At 44.5% G+C, this 13361-nt stretch overlaps 1 protein-coding gene across 2 annotated transcripts in view; it reads left to right on the forward strand.

Annotated features, from left to right (window-relative positions):
* AGO3 (argonaute RISC catalytic component 3) overlaps window positions 1-13361 on the forward strand; it is an 80696-nt gene that overhangs the window by 22255 nt on the left and 45080 nt on the right. For both annotated transcript variants that reach the window (XM_075908840.2, XM_075908841.2), the window contains exon 3: window positions 13063-13183. In XM_075908840.2, coding sequence (XP_075764955.1) covers window positions 13063-13183 — 121 coding nt within the window. The remainder of the gene's footprint in view (window positions 1-13062; window positions 13184-13361) is intronic.

Below are 13361 nucleotides of genomic sequence, written 5' to 3' on the forward strand. Positions count from 1 at the left end.
TCTTTATTGTTAGTATGTTTCAGATTAATATTTTATAGCTTTGCTGTGTTGTTGTAGCTGTATTGGTCCCAGGATAAGAGTGTGATAAGGTGGATGAGATGATACATTTTATTGGACCAACTTCTGTTGATGAAAGAGACAAGATTTTTCAGCTCCACAGAGCTTTTAGGAATGCTTAGACTTTATTACCTACCTCACCTTTTCTCCAATATTTTTTAGCTGACAGTTAAGTGCTGCAGTTATGGCACGTATACATAAAAATGGTGGATAGTAAATCACCAGAACTGGGATTTATAATGGAAGCACCAACTTGGCAATCCATCTGTGTAAGTTTACTCTTGTGATTTGCTGCTTAGTGGCATGTTGCCTCATCAGATGAACCGTGTGATCGAATGATGATCATCAAGCTGCAGGAAAAATGTTTAGTCTGGGCTGACTTTCTTGTAGGTTCATTTCAGGTGGCTTTATAGGATTCTGTTAGTGCTTTGTGAGGTGATAGAGCACCTCCTTGGTCTGGCACGCTGAGCCTGAGTGGTTCTGAACCACAGACTTTTCCAGACCTGAGGAGATCAAGGCTCCCCTCCTGGCTGTCAGCCCTCCTCCTGGGTGCTGATCCTGGCTCGGCTCTCCACCACTGGCCCCCACTGCCTCCAGCTTTGCTCGAACTGTGCTCCCCGCCACACCGACCCTGGGCTGCACTCCCCACTGTGCTGACTCTGGCCAGGGCTACTCTCTCAGCCATTAGCCTGGGCTGCACTCCCAGGTGCTAGTCCAGGCTCTGCTCCGTGGCACCAGTCCAGGATGTGCTGGCCCTGCTCCCCAGTGCCAGCCCAGCCCCTGATCCTGCCTAGCTGGGGCTCTCTAGTGCAGCGATATTCATGGTCTGATGTTGTTGGGCCAGAGTGTGATTTTACAGGTTCAGCCTGTAATTATGGACACCAGTAACTGCCACTTAGCTAAAACCTGTAAATGAGAGCTTCTGCGGTGCAAACTAACAGAGTGCCTTTATTATATATCTTACTGATCTGATCTGGAGGAAAGTACCCAACAAAACACTGACTCTTGGGAAGCTTTACTTTCATTTGCAGTCATGTAAGTGCTGAAATCTCTTGAGAATACCACATCAAAGAGAGTGCAACAGCTAACTTTGTGTCTAGTTCCGGGCTCTCAAACTCAGTTCACCTGAGGGATAGTGCTGGTCTTCAAATCATCCTAGTGGCCAGTAGGTACCCCTCTCTGGCAGGGCTCGGAGGTTAGGGGGAGATCCTCCATGCATGCCCCGCTTGCTAGCCCAGGCAATTTAACCCCCTCTCCTCCTGGGGGACCCCGGTGCCACCACCATTAGTACAGCTGGGCTATAGTGGCTTACAGCTGCTAGCTCTGTGCCTCTGCTTGCATTGTCCTTGTGACTTGGGAGAGGTGTGTGCAGAGCCATCTCATCCATTGGACTGTTCGACGTGGCTGCCTTGTGCTTTGCACTTTGGGGGGGGGGGGGCCACAGCAGCTGCCCCCACCATCCTATGGATGGGATGGTCCCCCGCACTCAAGTTAGCCTGTGGATCCCTGGATGGGCTGGTGCCAACAACAGGCTCTCTCTTTCTCCCCTTATCACAGCAGTGGGAGCTGTAGGAAAGCAGAGCTACACGTCAGCCTGCTCTGCTCTGCTGTCATCTCCAAGCCACCCTGTTTTGGGTCTGGGGTGCTCTATTTCCTGCTGCTGCAGTGAAACAGAGGAACTAGGCTGGCCTGGGACATGGCAGTGGAGTAGAGCAGTTTGCTCTTTTTGTGTGTCATTTATTAAACTATGTTTGCAATGCAGTAGGTAAGGGTTTGTGAGATCTTCAGTTAATCTGTTACTGGTTTCACACAATAGTTAGGTGCTATGAATTTTTAAAATAGTTTCAGACTATGGTAGGAAGAGTGTGTCAGAATATTTGGTATGGCTATTGAACATAGATCTTTGTGACCATAGGTCCAGCTGATAGTGTTAATAAGACCTTGTTTTCAGTTGCTTGTAACTTAGCCAAATGTTAACCATTTGGGCTGAAGTCTTTCATACTGGTGCTGCTCTTGAGTAAATTTTTGGTCAAAATGTTTTACTCGGTTGCTTACATAAACAATGTTGAGGTCTTTTCTTTGAAATGCTCTGGCTTTGGAGTAGGGATTTGAAATTTGCCAAGGGGATAGTTTTTGTATCAGGAAAGTGCCTTTTGCTGTGTTTGTAAAAGTCCTCTGAAATTTGACCTTTGAAAATCGCAGTTTGCACATTCTCAATAGAGACATCTAGAACCTAACAGATCAAATCTTCAAAGGTTTTCCTCACTGAGCATACTTAAGACTCTCAGCTTTTTGTATTGGAAAGGCACCAGTGTTACCCCTACACGGCTATAGCAGCACAAAACTATGGGGGCTCAGAAGGACTTTACCTGTAATGGCTACTCCCAGCAGCTTTGGGCCCAGCACCAGAAGGAAGACCAGAGGGGGAGAGTGTTACAGTTCTATGCTACCACTGACTCCCCCACTGCTGGCAGGCAAGCAGCGTGGAGGAGGAAGCTATCAGATTAGAATGCAGTGGGAACAAAAGGAGGGAGAGGGAGAGGACGGGAACAGTTTCTGGTGAGACTAGAAATTGAGGGCAGAGGAAGAAACTAAGACTGGGGCTCACACACCAGCAGAACCTACTAGTGGGTTGTGCAAGAGGCCCTGTGGAAAATAGAGGCAATCTTAATATTGGCATTTTCAAATTGAGTGCTTGAGTTTGCAACCTTAATATTTATTTTAATGCTGTTTTTTGTGTATAAAAGTACATGAGAGTTGGGGGAGGATTGTGAATAATTTTTGTGTTTATATTTATGGTATCTGATATTTATAGACTATATTTAGTGAAGATGCAATAGTTCAGTTGTTTGCCATCCCTGATTTCTGAATTATCACTTAAACTAAGTTATAATTTGTCTGTCAACGTTCTGTAAACTTTTAAGTTCCAATGTAAGTTTTTACTGGGTTACATATTAAAATATGGTCCCCCGTTCCAGGCAATTTACTTTCTGGGTACAATCTATTACATCTAAAGTTTTTATGAAGGTCTCAGTCACCATGTATTGATTGTGCAGAAGTGAATTTTAGAGCACTTGCAAAACGTTATGTGGAGCAATTTGAAGGTAAGGAGATTGCCCTTCCAGTTAGTCATATTTTTCCAAGTGAAAGTCACTATAGTAAAAGTTGAGACTACAAGTAGAGAGGGATGTTTTGTTCAGTGCCATAAACCTGTATTTGCTTGCCATCTACTTGAATCAAGCCTGTGTTTTCTTGTGGCTTAAATAATACAATACCAGTTGAATTTTTATGAGAATCTTAATTTACAGGAGCACTGTAAAGCTCATATTCCTAAAATATTTTTCTGGTCACATTATTTAAACATTTCCTTGAAATGCTCTTATTATGAAATATGATTAAGTGGCATTGAATGCAAATAAATAAAAGTTATTCGCTGGTCCTACAAACCCTTCTTGTTATCTGAAACTCAGTTTCATCTGTTAGCCATAAACTGGTTTAAGTAATGTATTAAAGGTGTAACCAAGGTGCAATTAGGGATTTCTCTCTGTACACTGTCATGAAAGCTCTCCATTTGGAATTTAGTTAACAGTTCTGCTGGTATGTGAGCTAGTAGAAAAACCTGCTCAATTTCCTTCAGCTGCTTTGGCTCTTTATTACTTTCTGTATGAATAATGTACTCCTTTTTATTGCTGAAGTAAGTATAGGTGATTTGAGTACATACATGCAGCAGTTCTAACGATGAAGATACCATGTATAGTCAAATTCAACTACAGTCGTATTTTAGAGACTTAAGATTTATATTTTTAATTTCATAATCAACTTAAATACCAACAGTTACTGTTACTCCTACTGCAAATGACAGTAGGAAATCGGGTATCCCAGTTGAAATCCTACAGGTGCTTAGTAGCTTTGTTTATAGTAAGTTACACTTCACTTTCTGTCAGATTAAAAATGTTGCCAGCTGTGTGTGTGGTTCCTTTTTTTCAAGGTTAATGTGGCAAGTACTAATTAAAAAACACAGTTGTTGAAATTAAAGGCTACAGGCTGAGTAATAAAGGGGCAGTGTGTCTGCAGAACAAATGAGTGCATGGCAGAGAATGTTCTGCTGACTCGGTAGGAAGATTGGCTGCTACGGATTGAACATCTTTAGTCTGGCACTCTGATTCAGCAACATCTGGGGGGGGGCTGTGGTCCAGGATAATTTTAGTTGACCCGATGTCCATTTACCATGGGTGTGGCCAAGTTTCCTCCCGTCCCATAAAGTTTGTTTACAGCCACCAGTCCTAGCTCCTAGTGTTTTGTACTGTTGTTTAGTTCTGATTTACCCCAAATGACTTCTAAGAGCCCAATAAGCCATGGAAGTGTTGGTAATGCTGCTAGACAATCTTGACCTCACTTGGTTGGGAAAATTCTCTGGTTTGGCACAGGTCAGGTCCTGAGGATGCTGGACTAGAGAGATTCAATCTGTAGAATTTGCACTACATGTGAGTTAATACAAGGAATGTTAAGGACTAGTTGACCATCCGATAAGCATTTGCTTATTGGATGGTCTGTCGACTAAATGATTCCCCCACTTGTTGCCTCTGAGAGGCAGCAAAGGATGACGGGGGGTACTTCCAAGCAGAAGTGCTCCACAGCTGAGCCAGGGGTCAGCTGTGCGGCGCTGCTCCTTTAAAACCCCGAAGCATCATGGAGCCCAGGGTCAACTGGGGACGCCCCAGCTAACCCCAGATTCCACGCGGCATTTCCCCAGAATCCGGGGTCAGCCGGGGAAATGCCGCGCAGAACCCGGGGTCAGCTGGGGAGTCTCCAGCTGACCCCAGGCTCCACAGCTGCCCCTTTGAAACGCCGCGTTGATGTTTCAAAGGGGCAGTGCCATGAAGCCCAGGATCAACAGGGGACTCTACAGCTGATCCTGTGCTCCCCAAGGCATTACAGCGGAGCCCGGGGTCAGCTGGGGAGTGCAGAAGGAGAAAAGGAATGTGGGTGTGCCTATTGACTGGTCGAGTAGTCGATGGAAATTCCAACTACTCGACTAGTCAATTAACTGCAGTTTAACATCCCTAGTTAATACAGTACCAAACTGGCTTTTTCTTTTAAGAACTATCTTTGAAAATATACTTCCTGATCTCATGCAGACTGTCTCAAGTATTTTGAATGGGAGTATATAAACTGTAGCGGAGTTTTCCTCTACTGTTTCCTTTCTTGCTTTTCTTTTCTGTATTCTTCATTAAATATTCCCTGTTCAGTTAACCAGTGCTGAACCAATGCTGGTCTTTGAAGACCACAGTACAGATAAGATCAGTGGAGTAAAGCTGCAGTTAAAAACTGTTAGACCATGTCACGCCACAAGATGAGATTGAATGTATTAAGGCCGATTTCTTGCCTCATGATTTTGCAAAGTTGAATGTCCATGTCCCCACTGAGTGCAAGAATTCAACGTAGTTCTAAGTAGGGCATCCCCAGTAAGGAGACTGCCGTCAACTTTGAGAGCGATGCACTATGGGTAGCTGTCCCACACTGCCTGAGCCACTTTGCATTCTGGTTTATGCTCCCAGAGCACACAGCAGGGGGTTCTGGGTTCTTGTCATCAGTGTCCCATAATGCACTTGACTACTTCCTCCTCTCCTGGTTGAGATCAGTGGGAAACGGTTGATCTTTTTTGGACCTGCTTACCTGCACTGATGCCATAGCAGCATGAGCATGTATCCCGTTTTAGATCAAATAATTGTGATATTAATGACTAGTAGTAATGTTAGATATTGTTCAATTCAGTAATTGTGTAACAGTACAAATTCTTAGTGGTTACGTGACTATTCAGTAGTCCCCGGGGGAGGGGCCAGCATCCATTGCACTCCCAGACCCACTCCCCCGTCACTCTGCACTGCTGCATCTGTAGAAGAGGCAGCAGCTCAGGTAGGCAGCAGCCCTTGTCCGCAAGGGGTTCCGAGCTTCCTGCGCACAGGGGCTGCTCCAGCATCCCGGCTCTCCCCCTCCCTCAAGGTGCTGTCTTTGATACAGGGGCGGGGAGAAGGTGGCTCCACAAAGCCTGTGCTTGTGAGGAGCCAGCTTTTAAGCCATCTCCCCCTGAGCATTGGCTTTCCTCTCCCCCACCGCCTCGACGCATGTACCACTGGCACCCTACTACTCTCCTCACCCTCCAAACTGCTGCCTCCCTATCAGAGGCAGCAGCGTGGGAGTGGAGGGGGCCAGGCAGCTCCACAGGATTGGGTGCTTGTGAAGAGCTGGCTTTTAAGCCAGTTCCCCATGGGCACCCAATCCCAATCTCTCTTTCTCCCCCGCCTCCCTCCCTCTGCCTCTGGTATAAAGACAGCAAGGTGGTAGGAGGTGCATGTAGTTGATAGGATTAACCAATATCGGTTAATTGTTTACACGACTATACTCTAACATCCCAAATGTCATCCCTAATGGCTCAGTATTTTGAGAGAGTATGCACATCATTCCACCAGGAGGAAGACGAGGATAAATCTCAAGATCCCATAGACACACTGTACAGGCAAGCCCTTGTGCTGATGGAAACACAGCTAACAATCAATTCTCCAGAAATGGAAGAATGCCGGTATTGGTGCAGTGAGACAAGCACAGAGTGGTGGGAATGCATAGTGCTGCAGTAATGGGACGATCAGCAGTGGCTGCAAGACTTTGTAATACGCAAGGCCAATTTCATGGAACTTTATAAATGGCTTTCTCCTGCTCAGGAGATGCCTGAGTGAGACATGCTTTGATAATGGAGAAGCGCATGGCAGTTGTCCTGTGGAAGCTTGCAATGCCTGACAGTTACCGGTCCATTGGGGTATTTCTTGATGGTGCTGGTGGATCGCAAGAGCCATTTCACCAACATCAGTGTGACTTGGTCAGGAAAGATGCACTTGTTATGCATCTTTAGAGCTCCTGCCTCTTCAGAAAGCTGGAACTTTTTTCCCAGACTGGAAAACAAAATTGGAAAGGTGGAAATGCCAATAGTCTTGGTGACCCAACTTACCTATTGTTCCCATGGCTCATGAATTTGTAAACAGGCAGCCTGTACCACAGTAAGGACCAGTTCAATTACAGGCTGAGCAAGTGCAGAGATTTTGAGCAGCCAGACACTAGAGTGATAAGGAGAGTACAGCATGGGGCAGTGCAAATCAGAGGCTTTGAAAAAGGTTTTATGAATGGCCAGTTTTGAGTCATGCACGTTGCTCTCAACAAGGTGCTCCTGCATTCAGTGTGTTTTCCTGTAATACCCACCCCATCCCTGCAATACAAGAAATAAAGAGACTGTTGTTCAGAGATCATGCATTTTCATGTAGGCTAAGACATCAGGGACAGAAAAAGGAGTCGGCGTTGGGACCAGAAGGTGTGAGGGTCAGAAAGGTGAGGATAGCCTTTTGCCTCTTGAGTCCTTGGAGGTTGAGTGTGAGGCTGCCCTTGAGTGTGTCGTGTCCTCTCCCTCCTATCCCACCCCTCGTGTCCTGTAGCCCTTGGGGTTGGAGGCTGTGGAACTGGGTGAGGAGGGAAAGTTCTTCTGCACGGGGTGGGTGAGTTGTGGGAAATATTCCTCTCCAGGCACGCTGTCATTCACTCCATCACATCCATCAAGGAAAGACATTCTTCTGTTGCCTCTCTTGCAGTTCCCTGCATGCTCTCCTCTCCTGCTGCTCTGCTATCCCCTCCTGCTGCTATGAGCACATCTCCAGGAGCATATTCCTTCACTCCATTGGCTCCTTAAACATGTTTTCCCTTGTCCGTTTTCACCTTCAGATTGTGTCAGCCAGACAGCTACTGGAGCCAAGGGACTGCACAGCAAGTTCCCTGCTGTTCCCACTGCAACAGAAAGTTACCGGGGCACACATTCCAGGAGATGTATTGTGTAGCCTAAAACCTAATCTGTTAACATACAGGGAAAGTCTTTCTAAAGACAATGGAGACCTGTTCTGTGCAAGGTCAAAGTTATATTTTAAAGCAGCCTCTGTATGACCTAGAATCATAGAACTGGAAGGGACCTCAAGAGTCTGGTCTCCTGTCTTCACAGCAGGATCGAGCACCTTCTAGATCAGGGCTACTCAACATGCGGGCCGCATGCAGCCTGCACCCCTTTTGTTGGCAGCCCGCGGTTCGGTTTCAGTTGACACGGGGCTCAACACGTGGCCCGTAAGTGGGATCCTTTGAACATGGCCTCCATTGGGAATAAACTCCACAATGGCAAGGCATAGAATCATAGAACACTAGAACTGGAAGGGACCTCAAGAGGTCATCAAGTCCAGTCCCCTGCCCTCATGGCAGGACCCAGCACCATCTAGACCATCCCTGATAGAGGTCTGTCTAACCTGCTCTTAATATCTCCAGAGATGGAGATTCCACAACCTCCCTAGACAACTTATTCCAGTGTTTAACCACCCTGACAGGAAGTTTTTCCTAATGTTCAACCAAAACCTCCCTTGCTGCAGTTTAAGCCCATTGCTTCTTGTCCTATCCTCACATGCCAAGGAGAAAAAATTTTCTCCTCCCTCCTAGTAACACCTGTTTAGATACTTGAAAACCGCTATCATATCCCCTCTTAGTCTTCTCTTTTCTAAACTGTACGAGCCCATTTCTTTCAGGCTTCCCTTATAGCTCATGTTTTCTAGACCTTTAATCATTTGTGTTGCTCTTCTCTGGACCTTCTCCAATTTTTCCACATCTTTCTTGAAATGTTGTTCCCAGAACTGGACACAATACTTCAATTAAGACCTAATCCGCAGAGTAGAGCGAAAGAATGCCTTCTCGTGTCTTGCTCACAGCACTCCTGTTAATACATCCAAGAATCATATTTGCTTTTTTGCAACAGTATCACTGTTTAACTTGCATCTGACGAAGTGGGTCTTTGCCCACGAAAGCTTATGCTCCAACACTTCAATTAGTCTATAAGGTGCTCCTCGCCACTGTTTAACTTGTGATCCATTATGACCCCTAAATCCCTTTCAGCCGAACTCCTTCCTAGACAATCACTTCTCATTCACTGTGTTTGAAACTGATTATTCATTCCTAAGTGGAGTACTTCGCATTTGTCCTTATTAAACTTCATCCTGTTTACCTCAGACCATTTTTCTAGTTTGTCCAGATCATTTTGAATTTTGACCCTATCCTCCAAAGCAGTTGCAACCCCTCCCAGCTTGATATCCTCTGCAAACTTAATAATCATCATCTCTATGCCAATAGCTAAATCATTGATGAAGATATTGAACAGAACTGGCCCCAAAACAGACCCCTGCAGAACCCTACTTGTTATGCCCTTCCAGCATGATTGTGAACCATATACAGCTGAATTTCAAGGGAACATTTGGACACTCATGGTTTGGAGGAAGGCATGGTAAGAGGCCTGCTAGGACACGATCATATGGGCGGGAGAGAGCTGGGGTCCAGTCATGCTGGCGGGGCAGAGTGGTGGCTCATGTGGCTTCCTTCCTCTGTGTTCATCATACCCAGCTTCCTTCCTGTGTGTCTGCCACCTCCCATTTGCCAAGAGAGTTCTTTTTCCCCCCATCCCACAGAAGCCTGTGGATGGGAGGGCAGCAGTGGGTGGGGGGAATAAGTACCAGAATCTGAAGCTGTAGTAGCTGCAGAGGCAGCAGCTAATTGCTTTCCTTCCTTTATCCAGGTTGCCATGCGAGATATCAGCCTTCTCTGAATCACACAGTGATAGGGAGCTGATGCTGACGGAATGTGGCCAGAAATGTGGGCCTTATGCTGCAATGACAGACCACTTACTTGGTATGGGAAGGTGAAAGGTGTCCTACCATGGAGGACTGAATAAAGCTATCCTCCCCAGAAACCTTGTGGAAAGGAACAGAGAGTTTGTATCTGAGAGCTTCATGGAGATATGCAGGGAGGATTCCCGCTCTGAGCTTCATGGAGATCTGCAGGGAGGATTCCCGCTCTATCTCTAGACATTAACAAGCTATTCCAGGCCCCCGGTGTTCTGTAGGCAAAGAGTACGCCACACATCACACCCAATTGCCTTAACCTGCTTGTAGCAAGAAAAAAAAATTGTGAAGTACCCTCCTTGGGATTAGTGCTCGACCGTGAGCGGTTCTGAGAGGAGGGGATTGGCTCCAAAGAGATGAGACGTTCTTGGTTCTTGCCGCTTGCTGGCTGGCCATTTTCTTTGTCCCCCTCCACCACCACACAGTCTTCCATGCTGCTGCCCTGAGTGTCTTGGGTAGACTCCACAGTCTGGCTTGGGAAGCTGGTCAGCCCTCCCCCCCCCCCCCCCTCGATCACATGCAGCTGGTCATAGAAGCAGCATGTTTGTGCAAATCCACCGGCTCATCAGTTTGCCTGCTTTGTTTTGTAATATGACTGCCTCAGCTCCTGTATTTTAATATGACACTGCTGGGGGCCCCCCGGAGTATCCTTTCTCTACCAAGCACTTTGCTGTCTTCACGTAGGTATTGGTGGGGGGTTTTGCTGGTTCAGAGCTCTGAGAGAATGGATTCCTATCCCAGTGCCTCAACGTGGTCCAGAGTCTCCTGCACGCTCCATGCTGGTGCTCTTTTGCACCCCTGGGAACTGAAGCTCATGGAAGTCATGGCCACGTGTTGCTCAAGTGTGCTGCCTGCTGTGAGGTGTGCTCCCAACACGGGCCATTCAGGAAATGGTGCTTTTCCTGTTCACCTGACGAGCTGTAGAGGTGCAAGTTCTGGCCAGAGCAGTCACATAAGGACCTTGATTTTTGTCAGTGCTGGGTCTACACTGTCGTAAATTCAAACATGCAAGGTCGAATTTTGTGTTACTATTTGTGAAAAGCAGGAGTATAGAAATCGATTTCAGGGGCCTTTAAAGTCGAAGGAACGGCCTTGGAAATGTGGACTCTCTGTTTAGAAAATCGGTGTTATGCAGCTAAATTTGATCTAAACTCCTAGTGTAGACTAGGCCTTAGATGAGGCATAGCGCTGTTGGTAAAAAGACATAGAAGCTGGATTCCTCTTTCCCCACTTCTCCCTATCTTTTTATCTTTCTCGTTTAGCTTTTGTCACTGATTACAAATTGGAATTTATTGGAATATTGACATTGAGTATTTTATAATTTGTGCTGTATGCTGGAAATAGTAGAGTGAAGTCGTAATGCACCGAAGTGTAGGGAGGAGTTTTCAAACAGGAGAGATTTGGTTGTGGTATACGAGAAAAATAATAATAGAATACTATATGGTCTTGTTACATTGCATTAGTGTGCACATTTCTAATATTTTTATTAAAGATTTGAGTCTGTTTAAAAAAAACCCTCAAAATGGGGAAGATTGCAGAATGGGGAACATTGAGGAAGTACAGTATTGATTTGGGAAATTTAACTGCTGTTATTAATTTTGCTTCCCATTTTAAGCGAAGTGTTTCAGTCACTTTGTGGAAATGCTTTGAATTAACATTATGTATTCAGGAAGGCCCATACAAGTAAACTTCTGTTTGGGAACAAAAATGCAATTTAAGTATTTTGTCCCCTTTTGTAATTTAAGAATGGGAACACTTCATGCTATAGCTAATGAAAATCTTTATACTTAGAGTAAGAAGCAGTTGCAAGGCTATTAAGAAGATAAGTTTGTTTTGTGTTTTTCAGTATTGGGTGTGTGGGTTTTGTTTTTTTGTGTTTTTGGCTTTGGAAGTGGGGAACATTAGATGCCAGCTCTAGTTAGGTGGATTGCAAAACAACTGAATCTACTACAACATGTGTGAGGGATGAAAAATGTGGAAATTCCATTGTGATAGCTTTCTTATAGTATTCAGTGGATATATTAAGATATTGGGTTTTTTATTTAATAAACTTAACTGTCATTAAAGTCAGAATAAACCGTAATCATACTCAAGTTTTGTTTCTTGTAATCTTAGCTTTCTGTGGGATTCAAATATAGGAATTCAGAAACATTGAGCAATTTTAAAAAGGCCAACATTCTTGGGTATGTTATATTAAGCAGCCTGGAGTAAACGGTTAACAGACTTCTTTTTGTAGATTGAAATATAGATTAACAAATTGTTGGATTAACTAAAGCATTCAACACTGTATGGTTCCAGGAATGAGCATAACCAGCAGTTATAAGGTTAAGCATATAATCTTCCGTAGTTCCAGTTTGTGTACTTGAATATAAGCTGCTTGCTGTGTGCTTATAACATAGTGGGGCATCAGTCATGTTTGGGAGTTGGGAGTACTGTGGCAATATAAATAAATAATTTTTAAGCAACTGTATTGCTGGTGTATTGCGTATCCATTACCATTTCAATGAGTATTTTGGCTGAATTTCTTGAACTACTTTATGGAATACCAGGTATATTCTTGGCCTTAACAACATCCTCTGGCAAGGAGTTCCACAGGTTGACTGTGTTGTGTGAAGAAATACTTCCTTTCGTTTGTCCTATTAATTTCATTTGGAGACCCTAATTTTTGTGTTATAGGAACAAGTAAACAACTTTTCCTCATTCACTTTTTCTACACCAGTTATGTTTTTATAGACAGGGCTTGCCGAACCGCAGTGAGCCCCGCTTGCCAGCCACGCTGTCCGGTGATCTGCGCATGCGCAGATTGTTCTGCGCCTGAACCCGGCTCTTCTGGGTTACAATCTACTTGCCCTTGGCGAGTAGTTTGTATTATTTGTCGAGCCCTGTTTATAGACTTTTATCATATCCCCCCTTTAGTCTTCTCTTTTCTAAGATGAAAAGTCTTAGTCTTATTAACCTTTCCTCCTGTGACAGCTGTTCCATACTCCTAATCATTTTTGTTGCCCTTTTCTGAACTTTTTTTGAATGTCAAGATATCTTTTTTAAAATGAGATGACCATATTTACAGGCATTATAAAAAATGTGGGTGTACCGTGGGTTTATATAGTGGCAATAAGATGCTGCCTTTAAATAAGTTTACTGAAAACTGCTTGAGGAAGGTGTGTGAAAGGTATGAAAGCAGTTTACAGTAATATGAACTTTCACGACTACTTAATTGTAGATATATCTGCTGTTTTACAATTGTGCCTTTCTTTTTTAGGGAGGTGGTGGACTCCATGGTGCAACATTTTAAAGTGACAATATTTGGGGACCGTAGACCAGTTTATGATGGGAAGAGAAGCCTTTATACCGCCAATCCGCTCCCTGTAGCAACCACTGGGGTAGGACATATTGTTACTTTTCTGTTACATGCAGCCTGCCAGAAAAACAAGAATATCTTTCTAAAAATGTTAACTTAAGAAATATTGAAAATATACTAGTGTATCTGAAATGCAAAAAGAACCTCCCTAATATACACCTCGATGAGCCACAAATAATATACTGAAAATAGTCTTTACA

This window comes from Pelodiscus sinensis, chromosome 26 (assembly GCF_052426305.1).
Source record: "Pelodiscus sinensis isolate ZL-2025 chromosome 26, ASM5242630v1, whole genome shotgun sequence".
NCBI lineage: Eukaryota > Metazoa > Chordata > Testudines > Trionychidae > Pelodiscus > Pelodiscus sinensis.